This window comes from Rattus rattus, chromosome 8 (assembly GCF_011064425.1).
Source record: "Rattus rattus isolate New Zealand chromosome 8, Rrattus_CSIRO_v1, whole genome shotgun sequence".
Classification (NCBI taxonomy): domain Eukaryota; kingdom Metazoa; phylum Chordata; class Mammalia; order Rodentia; family Muridae; genus Rattus; species Rattus rattus.
Genome location: NC_046161.1, coordinates 18,172,165 through 18,200,021, shown reverse-complemented (window position 1 = coordinate 18,200,021; position 27,857 = coordinate 18,172,165). Strand labels below are relative to the sequence as shown.

Here is a 27,857-nt window from a genome sequence, read left to right as displayed (position 1 = left end):
GAGGATTATCACATTGAACATATGAAGCTCCCTGTAATCTGTCCCTTCCTCTCACCCTGGGTTCTCTCAGATTCTGAGAGAAGTGTGTTCACCTGATGAGCCATGCCCCGGGCGCCCACCCCACAGCTCTTACATCGTCTTACCTCCCTGGCTGGAGTTTTCTATGGATCAAATATCAATACCTAACATTTCGGAGATCTTAAACCCAGGTATTGGGTATCCATCTGTAACCCCAGCACTCGGGAAGCCGAGGGAGGATGGTCATGGGTTACACACTGAGACCCTTCTCCAAATCAAGCGAATAGAAGTCTTACCTAAATGAACCTAGAGTTTTCAGCTTCAGATTTGAAGCTTTTGTGGGAGGTGGTTAACAGGGTCTCAGGTAACCCAAACTGACTTCTAACTTGCTATGTAGCCAAAAATGATCTTGAACTCCAGATCCCTCTGCTTCCTCCTCCTTTGTCTATAGCCATGTGTCACTGTACCACATTCATGAGATGCTGAGGACCTCACTGGACTCATGGCCACACTGCCTCTCCATATTTGTCCTTAGTTACAGGGGACGGCCCACCCACACTCATATCCACTGCCGTCTAGAGGTTACGGTCTCATCCTTTTCCTAACACTCGGGGGAGGCAGGCAGAAGGCCAAACTTCTGTTACAAACAGGTCTTTATTAAAGATGAGGAGGGGGCAGGAAAGGGGGACAGTGTCTCATCTGCCCACTGCTTTTGGCTATTCAGGGTAGGGAAACCCCCTTCTGCTCCACCCATGCCCCCCAAGATGGCACAACTGCATGAGGCTGAGGCATGGGGGCAGTGTGAAGAAGAAGGTTGGGTTCCAAGAAAAGAAAGTCTTTTTCCACAGCCCTAATAAATAACAGAAGGGTTGGGGGGGGGTGCCCTAGGCACAGCCAAGGGAGACAGCATCCGGAACTCCAAAACCTGTGAACTGGGGCAAGCCCTACATAAGTAGGGAGTTGGAGGGTATGAGATGGTGCACCTGGGGGAAGGGCTAGAAGGGAAGGGGTGCCGCAGGACCCTGCTGTGGGGGAGCCTGCCCCCCCACCCTCCAGCTGGACTCCGTGTTCCCGGGGAGAGACTGGATAACTCTCCTTGGCTTTGACTTGGCTTTGACACGGGCGGTCCCCCATTGACTGGAATCATTCCCACCCACTCTCGGCAATTCTGAACGCCAAGGGCTCTTATTGGCTGTTTAGACACTGAACACTGGCCAGAGTAGCACCCTCTTGCTTGAGGAAGCTAAGAAGTGAGAGGTTCCCATAAACTTTTGTAAACTTTTGGGTTGAATTCTGAGAACTCGGAGCTCTCACTGGATAGGCAATGGCTAGTTAGGTCAAGCTTCAGCCGTTAAAAGGGCAATCCTAGGGACATGGGCCCAACTGGTTATTTTTGCCCACCCAGATGTCCCAGAAGGCCAAAGAGCAGCCAAGAGATTCCCTGCCTTGAAGCGTCCCTTCCAGCCATCTTCTGACGCTGGGCCTGGCTGGTTTGGAGGGCAGGGGCCTTTAGCACTCACGTGCCACACGCACGTATGGCAGGGAGGAAACGGGGTACACTGGGTAGATTTTAGGTGGTGGATCTCACAGCAGGTGGTCGCGGCTGGCAAACAGATAGGGGCTGAAGTTGTCACGGTGGAAAGGGGAGGGATGGAGTCCACTGAGGGTGTACAGGTCCCGTAGCAGGGGCGTGGGGAGCAGCAGCTTCCGGCCCCGCCCACCTCCCCCACCTGGGCCCCCGGGTCCAGGGGAGGAAGGCGAGGGACCCTGGCTGGGAGTCGGTGCAGGAAGGGGCAGCGGCAGAGGCAGGGGTGTTGGCTCAGACCTCAGTCGAGGGCGGGGCACACGGGGCGAGGAGCACATCGCTGGTGCCCTGGAGGACACACAGCTGGGAATCAGGTGGCCACGGCGGGCACAGTTCTGCGGCTCTGAAAGTGACAGTCAGAGATCAAGAGATTAGCAAACCTGGGAGGGTAGTACAGAAGCCCAGGCCAGATGAGACCTCCTCTACCCACCTGAAAGAGCCCCCTGATTACCCTCCACCCTTTACCCCTAACACACACACGCACGCACGCACGCACGCACGCACACACACAGACACGCACACACGCACACACGTACACACACAACACACACACACACACACACACACACACACACACACACACAACCACACACAACCCCAACACTTACTGGATGGGGTGAGCCGTGCCGGTGTCGAATGCGGCCTGCAGGTCTCGGGTTCCTGGGACAAAAAATAAGAGGGGAGGGGCTAGAGGATCCCAGGAGCCCACAACTCGGTCAAAAATGTCTGATCAGCCAGACGCCACCATGGTAAACACAACAGAGATCTCCAGATTAATGATGCAAATTTGAGAGGGAGAGAGGAGTGTAGCCTTCCATTCAGTAAGGTTGCTTTCATCCCCAGGGCCCTGTGGCTCCTCTACCCCCCATCTCCGCAGACAGTGATACCTCTGGCTTGACTTCCTACCTCCATGGGCCTCCTCCACCCACCACCCTCTCCAGCACGGAGTAACTCCTGGGCCCCCTTACCTGGGCCACACTTAACTTTTCGAGGGGGCTGTCCATGGTGGGGGCCTGGCTGAGGTCCTCCCAGGGGGAGAGCCTTCGACCAGAGAGGGGTCGGCTCTGGAAATTGTGCACAACACAGGTGACCTGGGCAAGATAGACAGGAGCAGGTTGAGGACTGAGACCAACAACACAAAATTGTGAAAACACCCTCTCCATTTTTCGGGTAGAAACTGAGGCTCGAATTTTCAGACACATACAACCTTTCTCGACAATTTTTTTTTTCGGAGGTTTGGACCGAACCCAGGGCCTTGTGCTTGCTAGGCAAGTGCTCTACCACTGAGCTAAATCCCCAACCCTGACAATTTTACCTTTTTTTTTTTTTTTTTTTTTCGGAGCTGGGGACCGAACCCAGGGCCTTGCGCTTGCTAGGCAAGCGCTCTACCGCTGAGCTAAATCCCCAACCCCGACAATTTTACTTTTTACTTTTGATTTTTTTGTTTTTTGGTTTTTTTTGTTTGTTTGGTTGGTTGGTTGGTTGGGTTTTTTTTGGAAACGGGGTCTCTCTGTGGCTAACCTGGAACTCTCTGTGTAGGCCTGGCCTGCCTAGACTCCAACAGAGATCCATCTGCACCTTCCCCAAAGTGCTGGGATGCATGCACCACAAAACATGTGTTTGACATTCGGGATACTGCAATGATTTGGCATGGATATCGAATTTTTAAAACATTTTTGAGACTTACCTTTTTTTCTGTCTATATGTATTTTGCATGTATGTCAGTGCACTACTGGTGCCCCTGGTGGCCAAGAAGGCCAGAAGAGGGCATTAGATTGCCCTGGAACCTGAGTTACAGATGGTTGTGAGCCACCATGAGTGTGCTGGGAATTGAACCTAGATCCTCTGCAAGAAAACCAGTGACGAGCCATCTCTCCAGCCCTGAATATCAATTTTTTTACTATCTCAAAAGTATTATTATATTTTATTATCACTACTCACTGCATGGGAGGGTCACCCACAACACACGGCATTTGTGGGGGTCAAATGAAAACCTCCCGCTCTTAGCTCCTTTTACCCATCGGGACCCAGGATGGAATTTAGGCTCGGATGGCAACTGCCTTTACCAGCTGAGCTTTCTCACCAGCCTTTCCCCACATGTTCATCTATGAGCAGCTAAGCCGTGGCTCACTCCATGAAGACCTGGGTCCCATCTTCAGCACCACAAAAACAGGTCATCGATGGGCCATAGCTAATCTCAGCACTGGGGAGATGAGGCAGGAGGATCAGAAGAACAAAGTTATGCTTGGACGGATAGTTAGTTCAAGGATAGCCTGTGCTTCACGAGAGCCTGTCTTAAAAACAAAACAAAACAAAAAACAGTCTTGCCAGGAGTGGTGGTGCACAACCTTAGCCCCTGTACGTGAATGGCAGAAGGACACAAATCTCTGTGAGTTCAAGGCTAGCTGGTCTACTCATTTGCATTCCGAGTCAGCTGGGCCTGCATAGTGAGACCCTATAGACCAAGACGGCCTCAAACTCAAGAAATCTGCCTGCTTTTGCTACCCAAGTGCTGGGATTAAAGGGGTGCCACCATTACTGGCCAAAATATACTTTACAAATGTATTTAGGGGTCTTGGAAGGTGGCTCAGTGGTTAAGAGCACTGACTGCTCTTGGGAAGGATCTGGGTTCTGTTTCCTGAACCCTCATGGCACCTCAGGACAATCTGCATCTCCAGTTCCAGTACACTCTTCTAGCCGATTCAGGCACCATACACACACACACACACACACACACACACACACACACACACACAAGTTCATGTTCACACTCACACATGATGCTCATACACACACATGCATTAGCACACATATCTAATGCAGGTGAAACACACAAAATTAAAACTAAATAAATCTTTAACGCATTTTTCTCTCTATTTTTAAATGTATGGGTGGTATTCGTGCAGGTGCATGTGGGTGTGTGTGCGAGACCAAGAGTACACACATGCAGGTGTGTCCATGTGTTTGTGGAGGTCACAGATTGGTATGTGTGAAAGGTGGGGGTCAAACTCTGGTATCATTCCTCAGGAGTGGTCCACCTTGCTTTTTGAGACAGAGGCTCTCACTGGCCTGGAGCTCCAGTGTAGGCTGGCCCGTCAGCGAGCCCCAGGAACCATCCTGCCTCTGCCTTCCTGCTACGGAGATGGCAAGCACACCACTTCTGCCTTTTTTATGGGTGCTAGAGAACGGAATCAGATCCTCAAAATAATACCCTTCAGCATCCTTAAGCAATTCTGCCTCTTGCGTCCAGGGACCAGATGAGAGGTCTTCATACAGAGACTGGTGGGAAGGGGACTTACCAAAAAGGTGGCGATGGCTGCTCCAGTCAGAAAGCCAGCCAGCACGTCCGACCAATGGTTACGATACTCTGCCACGCGGACCACGCCCACCAGGAAGGCGGGGCACAGCAGGGCCAGGCAGAGGGAAGGTTTCACTAGGCGAGAGCCCTTCACGCGAAACACTAGGGTCACGTACATCTGTGGGATCCAAACCGATCAGAGGATTAATCCATGCCTTTCGGACCAGAGCATGGGAGGCCTGAAAGAGTCAGCCTCCCCCCACCCCCCGAATGGCGCAGGGCTCCGCAGAGGTGGAGAGGTAACCACGCAAGCGGAGAAAGAAGGGGTGCCTGGAATTGGGATGACAGTGGATCTGTATGCAGGTAGTGTGGCCAAAGCGCCAGAAAGAACGGGTGAGGATCTACGGAATATGCTTCCCGAGACAAGGAAAGATGCTCGCTGCATTAAAGCATGAATACAGAACCAGGGAGTCCAATCAGCGACAAAGAGGCGGGTTCGAGAGCTCCAGAAGTGGCCTCAGAACCTCAGGGAGCCACAGAAGTTATCTAGGGCGGGGAGACCGGTGGCATCAGTCATTCCAGAGGCAGGAAAAGGGAAGAAAACAAAGCAACAAAGCGCGGGAATAGAAGAAGGCAAGAAATCGAAATCATTTTAAAGGGCAAGGGGCGTGACCAAATTAGCAAAGGGGAGGGGCTAGGGCCCCAGGAGGCGGAGTCAAAGCCCATAGGCTTAGTCTTCTAGCCATAGTCCAAGGCCTTCAACTTCTTAGCAACTCCAAGGGCTGGAGTACCAAAGGGCAGCGTCCAAGACAACAGGGGAGTAGTGAGGGAACTAGGTAGGGCTGAGATGCAACACGAGAGTGTGGCCTCAACCTTAAGGCTCCATTTAGCGGGCATGACCTCCTTTCCAGACATTTCCCCGGGTTAAACCCCCTCCCCCTTCCAGACCCCTGGCAGCTCCCCAGGGCCTCACCGCTGTATAGGTGACCGCATAGGCGCACAGGGCCGCATCCTTGCAGGGGAAGGCGCGGCGTGCGGCGGCCACCAAGCTGGGACTGCCTGCACAGGCGCTCTGGTCGGTGACAAAGCGGTCAGGCCCTGGCCGGTCAGGAGACGGTGGTGGGCAACCCAGGGCCGTGTAGTTGGGGCGACACACCGACAGGAAGTGAGGTGTGGGGTTACCGGTCACCACTTGTCCCGCATTTGCAAAGATGGTCGTGGTGAAGAGGCCAAAAGAGTACACCCCTGGTAATGGAGAGGAAAGAGGTCATGCCCCTTCCACTGGACTCCTCCCGAGTGTCCTACACGGCTCCATTAAGCCCCTTGTCTGTCTCTTTAAATTAAAACATAAACAACAACAACACAGGGTGGCACTCGGGAGACAGAGGCAGGCGGATCTCTGGGCGACCTATCTGGTCTACACAGTGAGTTCCAGGACAGCCAGAGCAATACAAAGAAACCCTCTCTCGGGAAAAAAAATGTTTTAAACATTTATTTGGGGTATATTTGTATAGGCATCGTTATGCTTTGTGTGGAGGTCGGAGGACAGACAACCTGGGGTATTTAGTTCTCTTCTTCTACCACAGGCTATGGAAATCTAACTCAATGTTGTCAGGCCTGGCACCAAGCTCCTTTAGATCAGTTGCCCGTCTCCGTTGTCTTGCTGGGATGGTCACTCAAGCCAATTTGGAGCCCTGTGATGACTAGACTGAAGTCCCCTTACCTTTGGTGCCACCACAGCCCCTCCCCGCCCCCACCTAGTATATATCTATAGTCTGTCTCTAAAAAGTATTCTATGTCTGGGCAGGCTCCATCACGGCTACTCTGGGACCCCTTAGCAGCACTGCATCATGAGTTTGGGACCTGCTAGAAAGACCTTATTGGAGTTTCTGGGATTTCTGCTCTCCTTCCCCTTCTCTTCCTCTTATATATATATTTTTAAGAATTATGTTTATTTGTGTGTGCTTATGTGTATGGAGGTCAGAGGACAACCTGGGCCAGACCTATATGTCTGTTCTTCTAGTATACAGGTTCTAGGGGTTGAACATCACCCACTGAATCTTCTGACCACCATGCTCCTTTCTCCAATGCCCCTCCCCTCCAGACAGAGTCTAGCAATGTGGCCCTGACTGGCCTTAAGCTACACACACACACACACACACACACACACACACACACACACACACACACACACGGCTAGGAATTTTCAACCTAGCTTGAACTTTTTAAAGATGATTTGCTTATTCTTTTCATGTGTATGGATGTGTGCCTCTATGAGTTTGTGTGCACCACATGCATGGGGGTGGCCACGGAGGCCAGGGCCAGGCAAATCCCCTGGAACTGAGTCATGGCCAGCTATGAGCTGCCATGAGGGTGCTGGGACCTGAACTCTGGTCCTCTGCAAAAGCAAAAGGCACTCTCCACCACTGAGCCATCATCTTTCCAGCCCTTGGCCAGAACTTTGAATGTTGAGTTTATAGGAATGGGCCAACCCACACGGCTTGCTTGCTTGTTTGCTTGCTTGCTTTCTTTTTTCTTTTTTTTTTTTTTTTTTTTTTTTTTTGAGATACTGACTCCCTTTGTAGCCCAGGCTAGCTTCCAAACTTGAGATCTTCCAGCCACAGCCTCCCAAGTACTGGGGTTACAGATGTGTACTGCCACACAGGCCGGAACGCTGTGTGTGCACATGCACACGCATATTGTGGAGCTAAGAGGACAATTCCAGTTGCCATCCCTCTGACACCTTCACATCTGGTTTGAGATAGAGCTTCTCACAGGCCTGAAATTTTGCCAAGTAGGTCAGATTGGGTGGCCCGAAGCTTCTGTGACTCCACCTGTCTCCACCTCCCATCTTGCCATCCCTGGGACAACAGATATGTGTCATCTCTGGCTTTTTTTTTTTTTTTTTTTTTGGTTCTTTTTTTTGGAGCTGGGGACCGAACCCAGGGCCTTGGGCTTCCTAGGCAAGCGCTCTACCACTGAGCTAAATCCCCAACCCCATCTCTGGCTTTTAAAAAAGATTTTCTTTTATTTATTTATGTATGTGTGTGTGTGTGTGTGCATGCTCACACACCCACATGCATGTATGTGAACGTCTATGTGCATGAATGCATGCATGCATGTATCTATGTCTGTACATGCCTATTTCTTTGTGTCTATGTATGTGTGCAGGCCTGTATCTATGTGAGGGTACATCCATGTATCTATAATGTATGTGTCTATGAATGCAGCCATGTGTGTGTGCAGGCATTTGTGTGTGTGTGTGTGTGTGTTGTGTGTGTGCGTGCACGCGCGTGCACATGTCTGTGTCTACTTATGTGTATGCATATATGTATACGTGTGGGTGTGCACCATATCTTGAGTGCAGTCAGAGGACACGAACTGCTTCTCTCCTGTGACCACGTGGGTCTGGATAATCGAACTCACATCGAGCTCGGTGGCCAGCACCTTACCCACTGAGCCATCTTGGTTCACTGGCCTGAGATTCTTTTGAGGGTGGAACTGGACTATATTCCTTTGTCTCTGAACTCACCTCCCTCCCCAAGACCATTGGACAGACCCCCAGGCTGCATTTCTCACCCAGGAAACGGACCAGCCTCCGCAGTGGGGGACTGAAGCGGCAGCAGGCCCCGGACACAATGGTGCTCTCCCCACTGACAGGACTGGCGGAGGGTGGCGCAGGGAAGAAGGCACGGGCCAGTTCCCCCAGAAGGATCTGTGGACAAGACCAAGATGGCGTTTTCCTGGACTTCAAAGGCCAGGGCTCCACCAGCCCCAACCCGGCCTTCCTGCCTTGTGCGAGGTTTTACTCCCTGGCGTTCAGCCTGGTGCCCCACACCATCTCACCGTGAGGGTGGGCCCAGCAGTGACCAGGGCATAGATGAGGGCGGGGGGTGCTCGGCTGGCAGCCTCGGGCCCAGGGTACGGCTTGGCATAAGCGCTGTCGTAGCAGAAGAAGCCCTGCGTGTGCACGGGGAAGGTGTCCGTGAACTCCAGGCGGTACGCAAGAAGGATGACGATGCCCAGCAACACAGACTGCATGCAGCCAGTCAGGGACCGGAGAGAAGCAAAGAGAGACAGGACAGGAGGAGGTCAGAGGCCTTGAGGTCAGAGACAGAGACAAGGAAATGGAGAGAGATGGAGGGGGAGGGAAATTGGAAGATGGATATTGAAACCAGAGGAGAGGAGGGAAGGAAAGAGTTAATACATTTTAAACTTCCCAACCACTGTGGCAATGTGCCCTGTTTTCTTGTTTCTGTTTTGTTTCTGTCCTGTTTTTGTTTTGTTTTTGAGACAAGGCTTCATGTGGCCCAGGATAACTTAAAATTCACTATGGAATTGGGCCTGACTCCTGATCCTCCAACCTCTACCTCCCTAGTGCTGGGGTTACAGCTGTAGGTCAGTACACCTGGTTTATTTAGGGTTGGGGATAGAACCCAGGGCTTTGTGCAGGCTAAGCAAGTCTCTGCCCACTGACCCACACCCTCCACCCCATTTTTTATGTATCTATTTATTTACCTATGATTCTTAGATGATCTCATTATGTGTCTGGGGCTGGCATGGAAATCACAGACGTTTTGTTTTATTTGAAACAAGGTTTCCACAGCTGGCCTGGAACTCACTGTGTAGACCAGGCTGGCCTGGAGTTCGCCAGAATACACCTGCCTTTGCCTGCCACCTGCTGTGATTAAAGGTGTGTGAGCACACCTGGTTTGTTTGAGACAGGATCCCATCCACAGTCCTAGCTGGCCTGACCATGTATAAGGCCTGGCCTTGAACTTGCAGAAATTCTGTGACCTCTGCCTCCTTCTCCCGAATGTCAGAATTATAAGTCTGCATTACGATGGCTGTGCCCTGCAGTTTTTTCTTCCTCTTTTTGTCTTTATCTTTTTTTTAAAAGACAGTCTCATGTAGCCCAGGCTGGCCTTAACTTCCCTGAAATCTTTCTCCTTCAGCCACACAAATGCTGAGGTCACACATATGTGCCCCCCATGCCCTGTTAATTACGCACATTGTAGAGATGAAGAAACTGAGGCCCAGGCATGCAAAGTTCCAAAGTGTGAATGGATTGGGGCAAAATGGGGCCAGAACCAGAGAGGAATGCTTCTGATTCCAATCCTGCCACCACACCTCAAGAGAGACGAGTAGCAGCAGAAGTTCTGAGGTAATGGGGTGGAAGAGGTCGGACAGCCAGAGGCAGGAGTGACTAGAGCCAGGAAGGAATGTGGGGAGATTCATATATATATATATATATATATATATATATATGAAAGAACTAGGCCAAGAGCAGGGAAACAGGCTAGGCAGGGACAGAGGGACAAAGAGACAGAGGGACAGAGCCCATTCTCAGAGTGGCTCTGAGGTTCTCACCTCCACGAAGACGAAGCAGGGGATGATGGAGAAACTCCGCTTCAGGTGAGGTCTCCCTCCAGCCATGGTGACGCCTGGGCCTGTGGAGGGAAAGGAACGGGAACTCTGGGGCCACATCACTGAGTAAATGAGGCTTCATAGAGTTCTGGGTCTGCTCTTTAATCTGGCCACGCTCAGCAACCGGCCCCCACCTTACTGGCCCCTGATCCTGCTCACTGGACTTCCCTGCCTTTTCCCAGGGCTCTGAGGTCTACCAGAGAGCTAGCCTTTTTTTTTTTTTTTTTTTTTTTTTTTTTTTCTCAGTTACATGTATTCTTTGTTGAGTCTCTGTGCACGAGTGCCACACAGTTCATGTGGAGGTCATGCTGGAGGTCAGATGGCAATCTGTACAAGTTGGTCTCTCAGAAGGTTCTACAGTGACCTCTTCTCTCTCTCTTCAATTAAAGAAATTCCACAGACCCCATTTATGGGAACCTCTATTCAGCCTTTAGAGAAGGGGACTCTCTCCTTGGTCCCCTCTGTCATATTTTAGGGAACTTCATCTTCTTTGCTCAGGAGATCCCATGCTTCTTACCCTCTCCCTTCTCTAAGTCTCTTCCACCATGGCCTCCACATCCCCCTCCCTGTCCCCATGGGCTGTGGTATCTGGTGTGGGCTGATAGCCAGATACTCCCTCTCTCCCAGCTGCTTCGCACCCCCCATCCTCCCAGGCCAGCTGCCTCTCCAGTCTCCTCTCACTACCCCTCCCCCACACCTAACTTCAGTTCCCAAGGCATCAGTAGCCAATACAGTCAAGCCAGTGTGTACCCAGTGACTCCTGTCTCACCTGTGAAAGTGCCCTAGGGCTTCCGACAGGCATCCACCTCCACCACCACCAACTCACAGACACTCCTTGAGGTCAGCAGGGCAAGGACACTCATCTCCATTGCACCGATGTGGAAATTGAGGCCCAGGCAGGTGAGGGTGGGCACTGTGCATCCAGGGCTCCATTGAGGCCTACTCCACAGAGTGACATGTTGGAGTGAGGGTCACCACAGGTCTCAGATGTACAGAGTCACCCATATGGGCACTCCCACACAAGATATAACCCAGGCAAGGCTTCCATCCCAAACACCACACACGGGGACATCTCAGAACATGACATCCCTCCACTCCACAGCAAGAGCCAAGCATACTGTGTGGGGTGCCTGTTTCATGCTGAGCAAACCAGATTTGCTCATTCACACAAATCCCCAGTACTTCTAAACACACACACACACACACACACACACACACACACACACACACACACAGAGTTTGCATACGGCCTGTCATAGACACCCACACGGATGGAACATACCCCCTCAGACACGCAGTCAGAGAGGCACACAGAGAGACACCCCAGCCCCCCACAAATCCTTGCCCTGATACAGTCACCCCCATAGACTCAAGGTTGCTAACCACTTAGAATCAGAGTCACTCCACACAATGAGACGCACAGAATGGGTCAGAGTCACACCCCCAGTTACAAGGCGCTCAATGACAATCACACACATGAACACCCTCTCCACAGTCATAGGAGACACAGCATGCCACCCACAGCCTCAGCCACATGGTCAGGTAGGGATATATGTGACTTGCAGCACACACAAAAGGCACGTAAGAGCAGACACCTGCCAGATTGCAAAACAGTCACACAACATCAGAAGGAACACAACAGTAACTACAAAATGACAGATCATACAACTAGACACCAACACACACACACACACACACACACACACGGAGTACATGTTTTCTCTCTCTATACACACACACACACACACACACACACACATTCAAAATCAGTGGACACACCCGAACCCATCACAGCCAGACAACCACACAACCAGTTACACAACCACACACCGACACGGGGCAGCTACACCATCATTCATCCACAGCCACCCTCGCAGCACTGTGGCCTGGCTCTTGAGGTCCCCGGTGGGGGGGGTCCCCTTCTCCAGGTTCCCCTCCCCCAACCCCATCTAAAACCCTAGATCGCCGCCTCCCCTCCCCCTAGCTGCCCTCCCCTCCGCAATGGACCCGCAGGGAAGGGATCGGAAAGACCCACGTCCATGGTATGGACCTGCGTGTCCAGGATGGGCAGCCCCCGGGCTAGAAAGAGGGGTCGCCCACGCTTCTCCCTCACCCTGTCTAGGCCGCCGCCGCCTGAACCCTCGCTCCCTGTAGACGGTCCCGGCGCCGCAGAACAGTCAGACAGATCGCTGGTCAGGCAGGCGGACAACGAGAAGAAGCCTGGACCGCCGGACTTGCCGCTCCGCGCAGACTCCGTGGCCGAGGCAGGGGCGGGGCCACAGGGTGCCTTATTTGCATAACCCAGTGGGGCGGGGGCAGGAGCCATCATTTGCATAACCCAGTGGGGGGCGGGCCCAAGCCTCTTCTTCACCAGGTGGGCGGGGCCTTTGGGTCTCATTTGCATAACACAGAGGGGCGGGGAGTTGTGAGAATAACGGGGCAGGGCTATATGACGTTCATTTGCATAACTCAATGAGGCGGGGCAGGACGCGTTGGCAGAGATTTGAAGGGAAAAGAATGGAAATAGAGAGTAAGGACAAGGTAGGATAGGCTGAAGGAAAAGAGGAGCTCAGCCTCTTCAAAGAACACCCTCTGGCACACCTCTTCTCCATTTGGCATCCCAGATCCATTTTTGTGTTTGAGACAGGGTCTCACACAGATTAAGCTACCAGCTCAAGCTCCAGTTTTCTTTGTAGCCAAGATTAGCCTTGAACATTGGGTCCTCCTGCCTCATCTCCTTGCGTGCTGGAATTTCACACCTGTTCCACCACATCTGGTTTGAATGATGGGGTTGGAACGCAAAGCTTCCTGCATGCTAGGCAAGTATTGCCCTGATTTTGTGTTTTTTAGTTTTTTAAGTTGCATTTATTTGCTGGGCAGTGGTGGCCACACGCCTTTAATCCCAGCACTTGGAAAGCAGAGGCAGACAGATCTCTGTAAATTCAGTGCCAACCTGGTCTACCGAGAGAGTTCCAGGACAGCCAGGGCTAGAGAAACCCTGCCTTGGAAAAAAAGGTTTTAAGAACATTTATTTATTGGGGTATGTGTCGGTGTGCATTTATAGGTTGGAGGACAACTTGCACGAGCCAGTTCTCTACCACCATGAGGGTCCCTGGGATCAAACTCAGGTCTTCAGACTTGGCAGTGAGTGCCTTTACCCAGTGAGCCATTTGGCAGGCCCACTTTGATTTTGAGACAAGGTCTTCTGTAGCTCAGGCTGGTCTCATACTTGGCTGTGTTAACTTTAAAGTGACCTTCCTTCCACCTACCTCCCTAGTGCCTGTATCACATATATGCCCAACTAATACACCCTAAATCTTGATCACTGTCCACACATCCTGAAAAGTGCCTCCTTTGAGATACCAGAGTTATCTGGGGTTGGCATGGGGAGGACCCCAGACTCTTGAACCAGCAGGTGCAAAAGTCCAGGGTGGACGAAGGTCTCAGCTAGTTTATTTTCTCTCTGGAGGGGTCTTCAGGGCAAGCAGTCCCAGCTGCTCAAGCTATGGGGAGAGAAGGTAGGTCGTGGTCTGGTTTGAACCAGGAGAACTCAGGGTTGCCAGCCAGGGACCAAATGCCCAGGTACAGTGCTAGCCTCAAGGCCTACACTGTGGGAATCACAAGTGGGCCAGATGGTAAGGGATGGAGAGGGGTTGAGTAGGGTCTGTACCGGGAGGGTAGGATCCGCTCTTGCTGAAAGGTCTCTCCCAGTCAGAATCGGAGTCCCAGGAGGGGCACTGAGAACTCTGGCACTGGTGTCCTTTCTGGCCTGTGGGAGAGACATGCCATGCTGGCCCTTCAGGTCCTCAATATGACCCTCTAGCAACTTCAGAATATGAGCTCCACATCTCTTGAGATGAAACCTCACTGATTTATCATCCAGACACCCGCATCCCTTGGTTGACCCAAAGTAATACCAAATTATATCAATGATTCTCAGCACCCACAGGGTGGCTCACAAGCCTCTGACACCTTTTTCTGGCCTGAGGCACTAGGCACAGATCTATGCAAAACGCCCACAAACATAAAATAAAATACATCTAAAAAATTCCTATAGTGCCAGGAATGGTGGCTCACATCTGTAACTCCAGAATGGGGGTGGGGTGGGGATGGGATGTCATTCTTGAGGGGATGGGGGAATTCAGGTCATTCTTGAATACATAGTGAGTTTAAATTAATCTGGGCTATGTGAGATTATATCTCAAAAACAGAAAGAAATTCTCACAGATCCTAAATGGGACCCCAAAGTAGCTTGCTCATGAAACACCCATGGATTTGAGGTCCTCGTTCACCCACCCCCTAATTTCTGGGGTTCGCCTTCTTCGAAATCTCAACCAGTTCATCAGCTTTCTAAGGTAGCCTTGGAACCCCAACCTATGTGACCCTCTTAAAGGTGGCCTCATACACGTGGGGCTGGGAGTGATTCCCCACCCCCATTACATCCGGCCCCTCACCCCTGAGACTGGAAGCCTTTGGTCTGGTGCCCATGGACAAAGCAAGACAGTCGATGGAGCTCTGCAGACTGTGAACAGCAGACCTGTGGGGAGACAGAGAGACAGGGCCCCAAGAGATGTTGGGGTATCCAGGGTACCCCTGAATCCTCGCTAGGGCAAGGGCAGCTGTAGAAAGAATGATTCCTAGAAGTAGGAAGGATTAGAGCCAATTGAGTTCCAGATGCAGCCGGGAGAGAGGCAGGTTAGAGGAGGGTTAGGGGATCAGAGGCCACACCAGAAGCTAGCCTCACCATATGTCACTCAGTTCCTTCTGGAGGTCATCCTTCCAGCAACCACTGCTTTCTGCGGGCACCCCCTCAGCCTCTGGCCATGAAGATGAATCACATGCCTGCTGCTTCATCTTGGTAAGAACCTGGTTCGGGAGGGGGTTTGGGGGAGCAAGTGATTAGACACGCAAGTAATGATGACCATAGGAAAAGGTAATCATGATGTAGCACATCAATTCCAGGCCGTATCGAGAGTATGGAATCCTCAGGGAGCACAACTTTCCGATCCGGGAGGAATCGCAGCTATTACACCCGTTATATGGAGGGGCAAATCGAGCCCGGAGAGGCAAAGTGATTTGCCCATAGTCACATAGCATTAAGTAGCAGAGCTGGGCTTTGAATTCTGCCTCCTAGATCGAGTTCAGAGGTGGAAGCCGGAGGAAGCGCCTCTTGGCCCGCTGTCCCTCAGGCACTCGTTTTCTCAGCTCACCTTGCGGCACTTCACCTGTGTTTTCTGCATCTTCTGGATATTCAGGAGATTCTCTGAGATCTCGTCCTCCTGGTTCTCTGTTGGGGAAGAAGGCTCAGTGAACGGGAAAGCAGGGTAGCCCCACATCCCTTCCAGGCTGTGCGCTTCCAGGAACTCACGGAGCTTCTGATAGATGAAAGTCACCTCTTCCCGCACCAGCTCCAGTTCCTCCCACAGGAACTTCTTGCTGCAGGGAGAGAGGAGCCTAAACCCAGACCCCGGGCCCATTCCCCAGGCCTCCATACCCTCCCACGCCCCCACTCCTCAGCACACCTACAGCCACAGGTTCCTCCCACCGCCCTAGCTCCTACTAGGACATCAGGCTCTACCCACCACCCGAGGCCCAGCTTACAACCTCAAAATGGGTCCACAGCCCGAAGCTCCACCCAGTACCAGACTCCGCCCACAGCCCCAGGCTCCATCCTCTCACCTTTCAGTCTACTTTCTCTTTCCTACCTGGATCTTCCCAGGGTTGTTTTCTCTTGACTTTACTCTCCAGTCTCTCGGCCTCCCTAGTCTTCTGATTCCCTGCCTCCTTCCCCATCCCACCTCCATCCCGCAGTCTCCCTAACCTTCTAGGTCCCTTAGCCTCCTCAACACCTACTCTCTAGCCATCTATATCCTCTGAGCGTCCTTTCCTGTCCCTGTGTTGTGTCCCCTAAGCCTTCCACTTCCTGCTCCATTAAGTTTCTTCAGTGGTGGCCTGCTTTCTTGAAACCTCTACGCTGCCTTCCTGCCCACACCCACCTGTCCCGGATCTCCTGGGCCAACAGCTGCAGGCAGCGAGTGGTACGGGACCGTTGCAATTCCTCACCTTCCTTCAGTGTCTTCTGCAACCCCTGCAGGCCTTGAGCCAGGGCCCCATACAGCTCGTGTTGGGTCTGCTCTTTGTTCCACTTACGGCCATCTTCTCCTTGGCGGCTCGTGGGGTTCAGCACTCCTGTAGAGATGGTGGGGATATCCTTGGTCTTACTTGTGCGTGCGTGGGTCTATGTGCATGTGCATGTTCACGCATGTTCGCACAGGTGCGTGCACAGGTATACAGGCTGTGCGTGAGGTAGGGAGGTAATTCCTCTCCACCTTGTCTTTTGACACGGGGGTCTCTTACGGAACCCAAAGCTTGAAGGTTAGGGTAGACTGGCTAACAAGGGAGCCCAGGAGTCTTCTTGTCTCCAACTCTGAAGAACCCGGGATTAAGTGTGCCCCGCTGAGCCCGGCTCCCCCCCACCCCCAATCTGAGTTCTAGAGATGAACTCAGGTCCTCCTGCTTGCACGGCAAGCATCTTAATAACAAAGCTATCTCCCCAGCCCTAAAACAGTTTTAATTTTTAAAATTACTTATTTTTATTGTATATAGCTTGTGTTTGGTGGGCATTTTGCCTGGTGCCATGGAGGTCAGAAGAAGGGTGTCCTATTCTGGAACTGAAGTTATAGGTGGTTTTGGCTACCGTGTGGATACTGGGAACAGAACCTGGATCCTCTGCACGAGCAACCAGTGCTCTTACCTGAGAAGCCATCCCTCAGCCCGGGGCTTCTGTTCTTAGTTTTTATTTCCCAGACAGAATCTCCAGCCTGGGCTGACTTTCAGCTCCCTAATTAGATAACCTTGAATGATCCTCTCCTAAGTGCTGGGATTGCAGGCACACACCACCTGGTCCACTTTTATTCCAGGCTGAAGATGGAACCCAAGACTTCATAAATGCTAGGCAAGTGTCCTACCAACTGGGGCCCCACCCCAAAAGGGGAACTGATGTGGGCCTGAGGCTAGCTTTGACCCCAGCCTTTTAAGCTGTTCCAGCCTTGACCTGGAACTTATTTTCCAGCCACCACAAACTTCCTCAGACCCTGGCTCCGTCTCACCCTCACCTTCGAGCTGCTGGATCTTGATCTGTTGCAGACAGCTCTCCTTCTCCAGCATGGTTACAGAGTGGTTCAGGAACTCGAAAGCCTGGAGGGACAGGAGGTGAGGTCCTGGAGTGGGGAGGTGGATGAGAACAGGGGCGCAGAAGGTGGAGAGGACTCACCTTGCTCTGAGCCTGCAGCTGGGTCCTGAGGGACTCCAGTTCACATCGCAAGAGCTTCTGAGAGTCAGGAATCAGCATGGTGTTCTTAACTGTGGGCAGAGGAAGGGTGAGAGCCATGGCTGAGGTAAGATCAGGGCAGAGATGGGAGTGACAGAGGAAGTAGAGGGGCAGGCCTAGGGCAGGAGACCTCCCCTGAAGCATTGAATAAACATGGGCCTTAGTACTGGAGAAGAAGAAAGTGGAAAGTGGCCCCGCAAGGTGGCTCTGTATGTGGTGCCTGCCACTAGGACAGGTGACTTGAGCTTGATCCCAGGGACCCACAAGGTAGGACAGAGCCAACCCTGCTAAGTTGTCTCTGACCTTCAGTGTGTGTACCACACACACACCCTCAAATACAGGGAGTAAGTATAGAAGTAAAAACTAAGTGGGGATAGGAACCCAAATGTCTTCCCCGTCCAGTTTCACGCTCACCTTTTACTTTGGAAGAGCTGGGCTCCAGGGATTTCTGGGGCAAGAGGAGAGCAGTGTGATAATGTGTTCTTAGATAGTTTACCTTATGGCAGCCCTACCCAGAGGGTAGGGCAGGAGTGGTTCTCCTGAGTTCCGGTTATCCCAAATCAGGCAAAACTGTGTCCATCCACGACCCCTACCCCCAAATTCATCATCTGCACATGCTCAGAAGTGCACTGTGCGCTTCATCTCTATGGCTATGGACTCTGGGTTGACCCCGACAGAAAGCAGATGCCAGGCTGTCCCTGGTTTGATGTTTCCCCTTTGGAGTACAGGACAACAACTACAGCAAATGTCTATAATAAAAAACCACCAGCACTTGCTTGACACACCACAAACTGTTTTTGTTTGTTTGTTTGTTTGTTTGTTTGTTTGTTTGAGACAGGGTTTCTCTGTGCAGCTCTGGCTGTCCTAGAACTCACTGTGTAGACCAGGGTGGCCTCAAACTCAGAGATCTGCCTGCCTCGGTCTTCCAAGGGCTGGGATTAAAGGTGTTCACCACCACCACCCAGCCACGAGCTGTGCTTAAACACAGTGAGCCATAGACACACAATTCGAGTCACTAGTATGAGTCTCACACAATAAGAAACCATATATGCAAGGCCCTGGGTTCAGTCCCCAGCTCCGAAAAAAAGAAGGAAAAAAAAAAAAAAAAGAAACCATATAGATACAAAACCAAGAAAAACCAACCAATTAATCTAACAAACAAACAAACTAACTAACAAAAACCACAAAAATTCAGAAATCCTCACATCTGACGAGATACACCAATGCACTGGTCTTTCAGAGGCTTCATTCCAGCATTTCTGTTTTCTGAGGTTGAGGTGGCCCACAACCACTTAAAACTCCAGCTCCAGGATACCCAATGTGTTCTTCTGGCCTCCACAGACACCTTGCACTAAAGTACACACACACACACACACACACACACACACACACACACACACACACACGGGAGGCAGTAGCAGGTGGATCTTTGTGAGTTTGAGGCCATCCTGGTCTACATAGTAAGTTTTGGAGTTTGTTGTTGTTGTTTTAAAAAGGCATAATGTTCTTGAAGAAGACCCAATTATCTAGGTCAGAAGGCTCACAACTACCTACCTGAATTTCAGCTCTAAGGATCTAATGCCCTCTTCTGGCCTCTCAAGGAATTGCACTCATGTGCACAAATACACACACACACACACACACACACACACACACACACACACCTTCAAAAAAATGAAAATCAGGCTAGGCAGTGGTGGCGCACCCCTTTGATCCAAGCACTTAGAAAACAGAGGCAGGCACATCTTTGAGCTCCAGACCATCCTATTCTACAGAATGAGCTCCAGGACAACTAGGGTTGCACAAAGAAACCCCGACTCAGAAAACAGAAAACAACCAACAAAGACATAATGTCTCCATCCTAGAATCCTAGCATTCAGGAGATGCAGGCATAAGAAACAGGAGTCAAATCCAGCTTTGGCTACAGAGCAAATTCAGAGTCAGCTTGGGCTACAGCAGACACTGTCTCATGATGAACAAGCAAAGACACGAAAGTAGGATTCCTCCGGGTCCTTCCACCCTCCTTCTGGAGGCGCTGTTCTAGGTGCTGAAACCGAGCGCAGACCCTGACCTGGAGACCCTTCCCTATGCTCCACAGTAGTACACGGAAAGGTCATTCTTAGTTTAAAGGGGGTTCCCTGAGTAGGGGTAACCTTGACTATGCTGTGGTTCCTCTTCACAAGTTCCTGGTCATGACATTGGTCCTTGCTCAAGTCTGAGTTGGAATAGGATGTAGCCTCCTGAGGCTGAGGTGCTGAATCCCACTCCTTCTGCCAGGCCAAAGACTTCACTGCTTGTTCAGAAGCAGTGTTTACGATCTCAGGCTCCAAGGTCGTGGACCAGTGGGTCATACAGTCCAAAGCCTTGTCTGAGGAGGACCCTATGGGGACAAAGTGTTTCTTCAGGGACAAGAGAAAGAGATGTGTAGTTGGCAGCCCCGCCCAGGCCCCTGAATGTCTACCAGGCTCTCCAAGAGGTGGTGAGTACTTGCCCCTCTCCTTAGCAGGCCAAGATGTGATGGAGAGTGAAGGAGATGAGCAGAGATGAGAAACACAGTAGTCAAAGTCCCGGGGTAGGCCAGCCAAAAGAGGGTCACTGCAGAAGGGGGATGGGAGGAGCTCTGAGACCAGTCTCTAACTCCCAATCCTTTTATTTTTAACTATATATTATTTTGAGACGGAGTCTCATGTAACCCAAGCTGGCCTCCAATTCATTAGGTAACCAAGGATGATCTCAAACTCCTGATCCTCCATCTTCTACCTCCCTGGTGGCTAGGATGTGTCACTGTGTCCAGTTTATACAGTGCTAGGGACGGGACCCAGCTACACGCTAGGCAGGTGCTCTAACAGCTGAGAATCAGCCCCAGACACCTAACCTCTTTAAAGTGGAAGGAGTGGAAGTCAAATGGAAAAGGTAAACTCAAACATAGAGGTGGGGTTGGGTTATGAAATCAGACTTCCACATAAAGACATGAGGCCTTGGAGGGCTGGAGACAGGGCTCACAGAGTAAAGTGTTCGTTGCCATGCCTGGCAATATGAATGGATGCCGAATGATCAGCTTAAAGATGGGAGGAGAGAAGAAACAACTCCATAAAGCTGTCCGCTGACATGTGTGCCATGACACATGTGCACTTAAGACATACCTCACACACACACACAAGAGTAACAATTGTTTATATTAGAAAGGGACATAAAGCAGTCACTGCCTTTAATCCCAGCACTTGGGAGGCAGAGGCAAGCAAATCTCTCTGAGTTTGAGGCCAGCCTAGTCTACTTAGTGAGTTCCAGTCCAGTCAGGGCAAGAGACTCTATCAGAAAAGCCTTTTAAAAAAAAAAAAAATGGCTTGGGGCTGGAGAGATGGCTCAGTGGTTAAGAGCACCGACTGCTCTTCCCGAGGTCCAGAGTTCAAATCCCAGCAACCACATGGTGGCTCACAACCATCTGCAATGAGATCCGATGCCCTCTTCTGGTGTGTCTGAAGACAGCTACAGTGTACTCATATATAATAAATAAATAAAATATTTAAAAAATGGCTTGAAAGTTGGTTTAGCTGCTTTTCCTGAGTACCCAAGTTCAATTCCCAGCACCCATATGATGGCTCACAACCTTCTGTGTCTCCAGTACCAGAGGACTTGATGCCCTCTTCTGACCTCTACAGGCACTGGGCACGAAAGCAGTGCCCAGACAAGCAAAACGTTAATACACAAAGACAAAATTTAAAACTCTGAAACAAACACATAAAGGACAGGATGTGGCAGTCCATCCCTTTTAATCCCAGCACTCAAGGGATCCCCGAGTTTCAGGCCAGCCTCGTCTACAAAGCTAGTTCCAGGCCAGCCAGGGCTACACAGTGAATCTGGGGGGGAGGGGGTATATACTTTATTGGGCTACCCTGATTACAGATTTAATCCAGCGCTTGGTAAACAAAAATTTATTCTAGAATGTCACCTGAGGACCACAGATACCCTAGAAGATTAGAACCGGAACGAAAGAGGAATTTCAGAGCTTCACCAACAGAAGGTCCCCAACCGTGCCTGCCCTCTCCCAACCCCAATTGAATCTTCGGCTGTCCCCTTCTCCTGAGAATTCTTCGAGCGAGGGGGCGTAACCATTGCTATTAGCCCGGCCCCTTGTTCTGTCAATCTAACAGCAACAGTCTCCCAATCCCCTCTTCCATCCCCACCTACTACCGCATACCACCTGTTCATGCTCTCCCATCAGGGACCACGAAGCCAGTCCCCAGCTGTGACGCTGAAGTTTTGATCCCCCGAGGACACCATCGTTGGAAAACGCGGGGAGGCCAAAGGTGGAGTCACAGAGAAGGGCGTGGTCCTCCCTTAAGCCACGCCCGCCCTCTCCGGGTAAGCGCAGAGCTCATTGGCGCCTGAATTTCTTCGGTGTGACTGAAGTTCGGGGAGGCGAGATGATTCCCGAAGTCAACCGGGCAATCCCTAAGTGGGCGAGTCCAGAGGAGACGGAGCTGTGATTTTATTGGCTTCTGGCTGTCTGGGAGGTGGGGCGAGGCCTGAGGGGCGGAAGAAAACCTGGGAGGTCTCAGGCCAGCCGGAGCTGCACTGGAGCTGCTGGGGCTCTTGGTCCCTTCACCTGACCTCCGGTGCTCCAACGGTGGGATCAGATGGGGGGATCCGGGGGTGCTTTGGGATGTTTCTAGAATATCTCAGGTTTCCGGATGAGGGCTCTTGAATGTCTGCAGAGCTAGGGTAATCCCTGAAGACCTAGGAATGTGAACTTGAGCTGCTGGGATTCAAGCTTCTGGGGTACAGTGGACATTGGTGTGTAGAGAGAGCCTTTTGTTCTAGGATTTGGGTTTTGAGGCAAGGCGTCCTGTGTCTCTGGTTGGCCTCCACATCCTGACTCTCCTGTCTCTACTTTTGTGCTGGAATGACAGGAGAGAGCCAGAGCCTGTTTTATGAAGAGCTGAGGATGGAACGCAGGACTTCCTGCACGTGAGGCAAGCGCCTTGCCCCCTGAGCCACTAGCCCAGCTCCAGCCTGAGATGTTTGTTTACTTATTGTGAGATAGCCTCACTGTATCTCAGGCAGTCCTCAAACTCAGTGATTTTCCTGCACCCTCCTTTGATATATTGGGATTACAACTGTGAGTCACCAGGCCGTTTCTATGTTTTTAAACACTTTTTGGAATTGAATCTTTTTCTAACCTTGAGCTAGAAAACTGGCAATCCCCGTCTCCGACTTCCAAGTGTTGGGGATTTACAGGTATGAGTCTTCGTGCTGGGCTGAGATTATTTATTATTATTATTACTATATTATTTTGTAAGTATGGAGGAGAGAATGTGAGGCCAACACCAATGAAGTCCATGTTCTCAGAGCCACAATTCCAGCCCCAAGCCTGAGCCCAGATGGACTGGTTGGGCCTGAGATTTTCTAGGGACTATTTTGGTCTTGCAACTGCCTTTCTCAGACTATTTTCCCTCATCTTTGCACCAGTGTGAGGCTGGCCCTATGCACTCTGTACCAAGGCCTCAATGCTAGTGGGCAAAGGTTGAAGGTTAAGCTGAGTCACCGCTGCTTCCTTCCCAGGGCGGCAGAATGGAAGAAGGTGAGGACCCAGGAAGTCTGATTAAAGTGGTCCACTTGCTGCTCTTGTCTGGTGTCTGGGGCATGCAGATGTGGGTGACCTTTGCCTCAGGTAGGGACCCTCCAATCTGTTATTTAGGACTGAATGGGAGGGGGATCCAGAAATGTCCTAACGGGTGACTGTGGCCCTCCGCCTCCCAGGCTTCCTGCTTTTCCGGAGCCTCCCGAGACACACGTTTGGACTTGTGCAGAGCAAGCTCTTCCCAGTCTATTTTCACATCTCCTTGGGTTGTGCCTTCATCAACCTCTGCATCTTGGCACCACAGCGGGCCTGGATCAACCTCACGCTGTGGGAAATCAGTCAGGTATGAGGATTTGAGGGTCCCCGAGAGAGAGAGAGAGAGAGAGAGAGAGAGAGAGAGAGAGAGAGAGAGAGTGTATGTTTGGATGTGTACATTTATATGCACATGATGTATACAGTCATATATAGAGAGAGACCAGGGGTTGATGTTAGGTGTCTTCCTCTAACATATATATATGTTAATATATATATATATATATATATATATATATATATGACTTCTTTTGAGACAGGCTCTCTCTATGTAGCCTTGGCTATCCTAGAATTCACTCTGTAGACCAGAATGGCCATGAACTCAGAGATCAGCCTGCCTACCACTCGGCTTATTTATTTATTTACTTATGTTCCTCTGAGACAGGGTCTCTACAAAGCCCTGGCTGTCCTGGAACTCACTTTGTAGACCAGGCTGGCATTGAACTCACAGAGATCCACCTGCTCCTGCCTTCCAAGCACCGGGATTAAAAGTTTATACACCCCCCCACCCCACCCCCCACCTAGCTCGTTTATTTATTTATTTATTTGGAGACAGGGTCTCTCGTTGAGTCTGAAGCCCTCGATGATTTGGTCAGACAAGCCGGCAGGAAATCTCCAGGGAGCCCTCTAGCTTTGTCTCCCCAGCATTGAAATTACTGACCTGAGCCTCCACACCTGGCTTTTTAACATGGGTGTTGGGCGATTGGACTCAGGTCCTCATGCCTACATGGCAAACCCTCCCCCAACTGGATCTCTCCGGCCCTTTAGTTGATGCTGTTTTTCAGTGCTGGGGATAAAACCTAGAGTCTTGCATATGCTGGGCATGTGATCTGCAAGGGTATTGAACCCAGCATGTGGAAGGTGAGTTTGAACTTCTGATCCTCCTGCCTCCTGAAATCGCAGGCATGTTCTACTACCCATAGTTTTATGAAGCGTTGGGAATGAAGTGTATGCCAGATGGGTTCCTTACCAAATTAGCTCCATCGTCCGCGAAAATCTTTTTTAAGGTTTGTTTTTATTATTTTCTTTTTTCTCTGTTTCCCTGGCTGTCACTCAGAGATCCACCTGCCTCTGTCTCCTGAGTGCTGGGATCAAAAGGGTCTGCCACTGCCACTGGGCCTTTATTACTCTCATTTGTGTCTGTGTGTAGGTATGCACGCACGTGTGGGTACCCGCCAAGGCCAGAGGTGACAGATTCCCCTAGAAGTGTCGTTCCAGTTAGCTGTGAGTGCTAGGAATGGAACTCAGCCTCTTCGAGTAGTATGCCCTCTTAACTGATGAGCTATCTCTACACCACTAAAGGGATAGCCCAGGCTAGCCTCAAACTTGTGATTCTCCTGCTTCCAGTTCTCCAGGGTAGCCTACTGGCAGAAATGCTTCTTTTTCCTAGCGAAGATGGAACTGATCACTGGGTATCCCTGGATGGCACGCACATCCTGCATAGCCACCCCAGCAGCCAATCTTCTCTGGCCAGCCTTATCTTCCCCACTAGCTCCTATTTCCTCTCTGCCCAATAGCTGGGCCTCCTGCCAAAGCGGAGTGACTCAGCTGAGCCGAGGCGCTGACCTCCGTTCATTGTTTAAAAACTAGACAGACTGGGAATTTAAGTTTCCCCACTCCTGTCTATGCATTCCCTCAGCCACAGTGTGAGGAACAACGCCTCCCATCTCAGCTTTCCCCACCCTCCCTCCCTCTGCTCTCAAAGTGTTCAGATGTGGGCGGGCGAGACCTCATGTGTGTTTCGAAGGTAACCCATCAGTCTCACAGGGTGGTATACACATCCACATGTCACCCCAGGAGGCAGGAGGTCGCCAAAGTCCCAGGCCAGCCTGGACTATATAGTAAGACTCTGTATCAAACAGCAACAAAAACTAGGCAGGTCTAGTGGTTCTTACCTTTACTTCCAGCATGCTGGAGGCAGAGACAGAATTTCTGTGAGTTCAATACTAGCCTGGTCTACATAGAGAGTTCTAGGACAGTCAGGGCTGCAAAGAGAGACCCTGTCTCAAAACAAAGCAAAACAAACAAAAACAAAAACAATTAACTAAAAGTAAAAATTTAACTAAAAAGAACAAGGCTGATGTAATGGAGACACCTATATCCTCACTTGGGAGGTAGAGGTCAGGAGTTCAAGGCCAGGATCAGTTGCACAGGAAGTTTGAGACCAGCCTGAGCTATTGATATCCTGTCTCAACCTGTTCCCTCCAAAAGAATAATCTCCTAGAGATCAGAGAGGGTTAGGGGTATCTGGTATTCTCCAGGTGTTTAATTCATTTCTTGTTAGTCCAGTGTCCCTTCCTGGGCCTGAGATGGTGTCACAAAAGAGATTGGCCCCATTTTAGGCTGTGTGTTGGGGCATGGAGAATCAAAGGACAGTTAATGTTGTCTGTATTCATTTGGGGAGAGAGGATGGGTAATCCCATCCTAACTATTTGGGAGGCTTGAGCAGGAGGATTACAAGTTTAGGTCAGCTTTGGCTACACATCGAGTTCCACTCCAGCCCAAGCAACTTAGTGAGACCTCGTCTCAAACTGAAAACAGCGGAGGCTGGGGGATGACTCGGACAGAAGAGTGTTTGCTATGCAAACATAAGACCCAGGTTTGAATCCTCTGCATCCATTCAAATGACAAGCACAGAGGTGGTACCCAACATGGGAGGAGGTGGGAGTCAAGGGTGAAGACAGACAGGCTCCTGAAGCTCCTTGGCCAACCAGTCAGCCTAGCTTCATGAGGCCGTTCCAGGACCAATGAGGGACAGACACTATCTTAAAAACTAAGGTGGATAGGTTAGCAAGCTGTCAAGCCTGGTGACAATCTGAGGTGGATCCCTGAGGGTCTACACGGTGGAAGAAGAGATATGACTCCCTTAAACTGTGGTCCAGTCTGCACATACATACTATAGCTTACACACACACACACACACACACACACACACACGCATGCACGCACACACACACACACACACATGCACACACGCACGCACACCCATGCAAATAAGTAAATTCAATAAATTAAAAAACAGAAAATAAGAGCTTGAAGGGGCTCGAAACCCCATATGAACAACAATGCCAAGCAACCAGAGCTTCCAGGGACTAAGCCACTACCTAAAGACTATACATGGACTGACCGTGGGCTCCAACCTCATAGGTAGCAATGAATAGCCTAGTAAGAGCACCAGTGGAAGGGGAAGCCCTTGGTCCTGCCAAGACTGAACCCCCAGTGAACAAGATTGTTGGGGGGAGGGCGCTAATGGGGGGAGGATGCGCAGGGGAACACCCATATAGAAGGGGAGTGAGAAGTTAGGGGGTGTTGGCCCAGAAACCGGAAAAGGGAATAACAATCGAAATGTAATTAAGAAATACTCAAGTTAATAAAGATGGGGAAAAAAAAAAAAACAGAAATAAGAAAGCAGTAGAAAGCCCAAAAGCAACTTCTGCCCTCTGCAAAAACACACACACCTGTGAGCAAGCATTGCACACACATGAACACACACCTGTGAGCACATGTTACACGCACATGAACACACACACCTGCGAGCACACCTTGCACACACATGAACAAGTGCGTATACAATATCTGCACAAGAGGAAAGAGGGCAGGGCGTGTAGCTCAGCAGTGGAACACTTTCTCTTCGACCGAGGCCCCAGGATCAATCAGTTCTCAGCTCTTGTTTTGAAGAAGAGGTTTCAGTGTTTGGGGAACAGCAGCAGACCAGATGAGAAAAGGCTGTAGGTAGATTCTTTCCCAAGGACTGCTGTTTTCAGGAAACTCTGGACTGTGAGGATGCAGGCATGCTCTCTCTCGGGTCCCTAAGCTTCAGCCCCCCTCACCTTACCTCCCTGTCACTGTCCTCAGCTTACCCTACTGCTTCTGAATCTCACACTGGCTACCATCAATGCTCGCTGGCTGGAGGCTCGCACCACAGCTACCATGTGGGCCCTGCAGAGTATAGAGAAAGAGCGAGGCCTGGGGACAGAGGTGCCAGGCAGCCTCCAGGGCCCTGACCCCTACCGCCAGCTGCGGGAGAAGGACCCCAAGTACAGTGCTCTCCGGCAGAAATTCTTCTACTACCATGGCCTGTCTTCCCTCTGCAACCTGGGGTGTCTGCTGAGCAATGGTCTCTGCCTTGTGGGCCTCGCCCTGGGGCTCAGGAGCCTCTAACATGGGCCCTGTGTTTCAATAAATGTTTCTTTGGAGATGGTTGTGGTCATTTTTTTCACCCCAGGAGAAGCCAGGGTGTGTGTGTGTGTGTGTGTGTGTGTGTGTGTGTGTGTGTGTGTGTGTGCTTGTATAGTACTCAGAGCCT

At 50.9% G+C, this 27,857-nt stretch overlaps 3 protein-coding genes across 15 annotated transcripts; 1 reads left to right on the top strand and 2 right to left on the bottom strand.

Annotated features, from left to right (window-relative positions):
• Positions 1-653: 653 nt before the first annotated feature.
• Positions 654-13,169, bottom strand: Plppr2 (phospholipid phosphatase related 2). 3 transcript variants are annotated; one of them, XM_032909309.1, is made up of 10 exons: positions 12,442-13,169; positions 11,098-11,267; positions 10,272-10,351; positions 8,748-8,936; positions 8,481-8,616; positions 5,875-6,146; positions 4,903-5,079; positions 2,588-2,694; positions 2,212-2,263; positions 654-1,946 (listed from the first exon to the last, which is right to left on the bottom strand). In XM_032909309.1, the coding sequence occupies exons 3-10, from the start codon at positions 10,335-10,337 to the stop codon at positions 1,914-1,916; spliced, it is 1,032 nt and encodes a 343-aa protein (XP_032765200.1). In that variant the 5' UTR covers positions 10,338-10,351; positions 11,098-11,267; positions 12,442-13,169; the 3' UTR covers positions 654-1,913. The 3 variants fall into 3 exon arrangements, with proteins under 3 accessions (XP_032765200.1, XP_032765198.1, XP_032765199.1); XM_032909307.1 differs by having other exon boundaries at positions 2,572-2,694; positions 12,442-13,166; XM_032909308.1 differs by lacking the exons at positions 11,098-11,267; positions 12,442-13,169 and having other exon boundaries at positions 2,572-2,694; positions 8,748-9,001.
• A 171-nt stretch (positions 13,170-13,340) lies between these two features.
• On the bottom strand, positions 13,341-22,032 carry Ccdc159 (coiled-coil domain containing 159). Of its 7 annotated transcripts, XM_032909297.1 has the most exons (13): positions 21,857-22,032; positions 20,120-20,253; positions 19,812-20,038; positions 18,073-18,106; positions 17,602-17,690; positions 17,444-17,525; positions 16,325-16,514; positions 15,697-15,764; positions 15,539-15,615; positions 15,073-15,194; positions 14,783-14,865; positions 13,999-14,097; positions 13,341-13,831 (listed from the first exon to the last, which is right to left on the bottom strand). In XM_032909297.1, the coding sequence occupies exons 1-13, from the start codon at positions 21,865-21,867 to the stop codon at positions 13,827-13,829; spliced, it is 1,221 nt and encodes a 406-aa protein (XP_032765188.1). In that variant the 5' UTR covers positions 21,868-22,032; the 3' UTR covers positions 13,341-13,826. The 7 variants fall into 7 exon arrangements, with proteins under 7 accessions (XP_032765188.1, XP_032765185.1, XP_032765187.1 ...); XM_032909294.1 differs by having other exon boundaries at positions 13,341-14,097; XM_032909296.1 differs by having other exon boundaries at positions 13,341-14,097; positions 20,150-20,253.
• A 94-nt stretch (positions 22,033-22,126) lies between these two features.
• Tmem205 (transmembrane protein 205) lies at positions 22,127-27,747 on the top strand. 5 transcript variants are annotated; one of them, XM_032909303.1, is made up of 5 exons: positions 22,191-22,285; positions 22,569-22,631; positions 23,221-23,329; positions 23,419-23,582; positions 27,407-27,747. In XM_032909303.1, the coding sequence occupies exons 3-5, from the start codon at positions 23,230-23,232 to the stop codon at positions 27,710-27,712; spliced, it is 570 nt and encodes a 189-aa protein (XP_032765194.1). In that variant the 5' UTR covers positions 22,191-22,285; positions 22,569-22,631; positions 23,221-23,229; the 3' UTR covers positions 27,713-27,747. The 5 variants fall into 5 exon arrangements, with proteins under 5 accessions (XP_032765192.1, XP_032765193.1, XP_032765194.1 ...); XM_032909305.1 differs by having other exon boundaries at positions 22,569-22,896; XM_032909301.1 differs by lacking the exon at positions 22,569-22,631 and having other exon boundaries at positions 22,127-22,285.
• Positions 27,748-27,857: the final 110 nt, after the last annotated feature.

Excerpts from the sequence above, each read along its gene's own strand:
- Plppr2 (XM_032909307.1), bottom strand. The coding sequence starts at position 10,337 with ATGGCTGGAGGGAGACCTCACCTGAAGCGGAGTTTCTCCATCATCCCC. Across the intron at positions 8,617-8,747 it reads CTGCTGGGCCCACCCTCACG|ATCCTTCTGGGGGAACTGGC; the intron begins GTGAGATGGTGT and ends TCTTGTCCACAG. Across the intron at positions 2,695-4,902 it reads CAGCCATCGCCACCTTTTTG|GTCACCTGTGTTGTGCACAA; the intron begins GTAAGTCCCCTT and ends TATCTTGCCCAG.
- Tmem205 (XM_032909301.1), top strand. The coding sequence starts at position 23,230 with ATGGAAGAAGGTGAGGACCCAGGAAGTCTGATTAAAGTGGTCCACTTG. Across the intron at positions 23,330-23,418 it reads GTGGGTGACCTTTGCCTCAG|GCTTCCTGCTTTTCCGGAGC; the intron begins GTAGGGACCCTC and ends TCCGCCTCCCAG. Across the intron at positions 23,583-27,406 it reads CGCTGTGGGAAATCAGTCAG|CTTACCCTACTGCTTCTGAA; the intron begins GTATGAGGATTT and ends CACTGTCCTCAG.
- Ccdc159 (XM_032909294.1), bottom strand. Across the intron at positions 16,515-17,443 it reads CAAGATCCAGCAGCTCGAAG|TGCTGAACCCCACGAGCCGC; the intron begins GTGAGGGTGAGA and ends TCTCTACAGGAG. Across the intron at positions 14,866-15,072 it reads AAGGAACTGAGTGACATATG|GTCTGCTGTTCACAGTCTGC; the intron begins GTGAGGCTAGCT and ends GTCTCCCCACAG.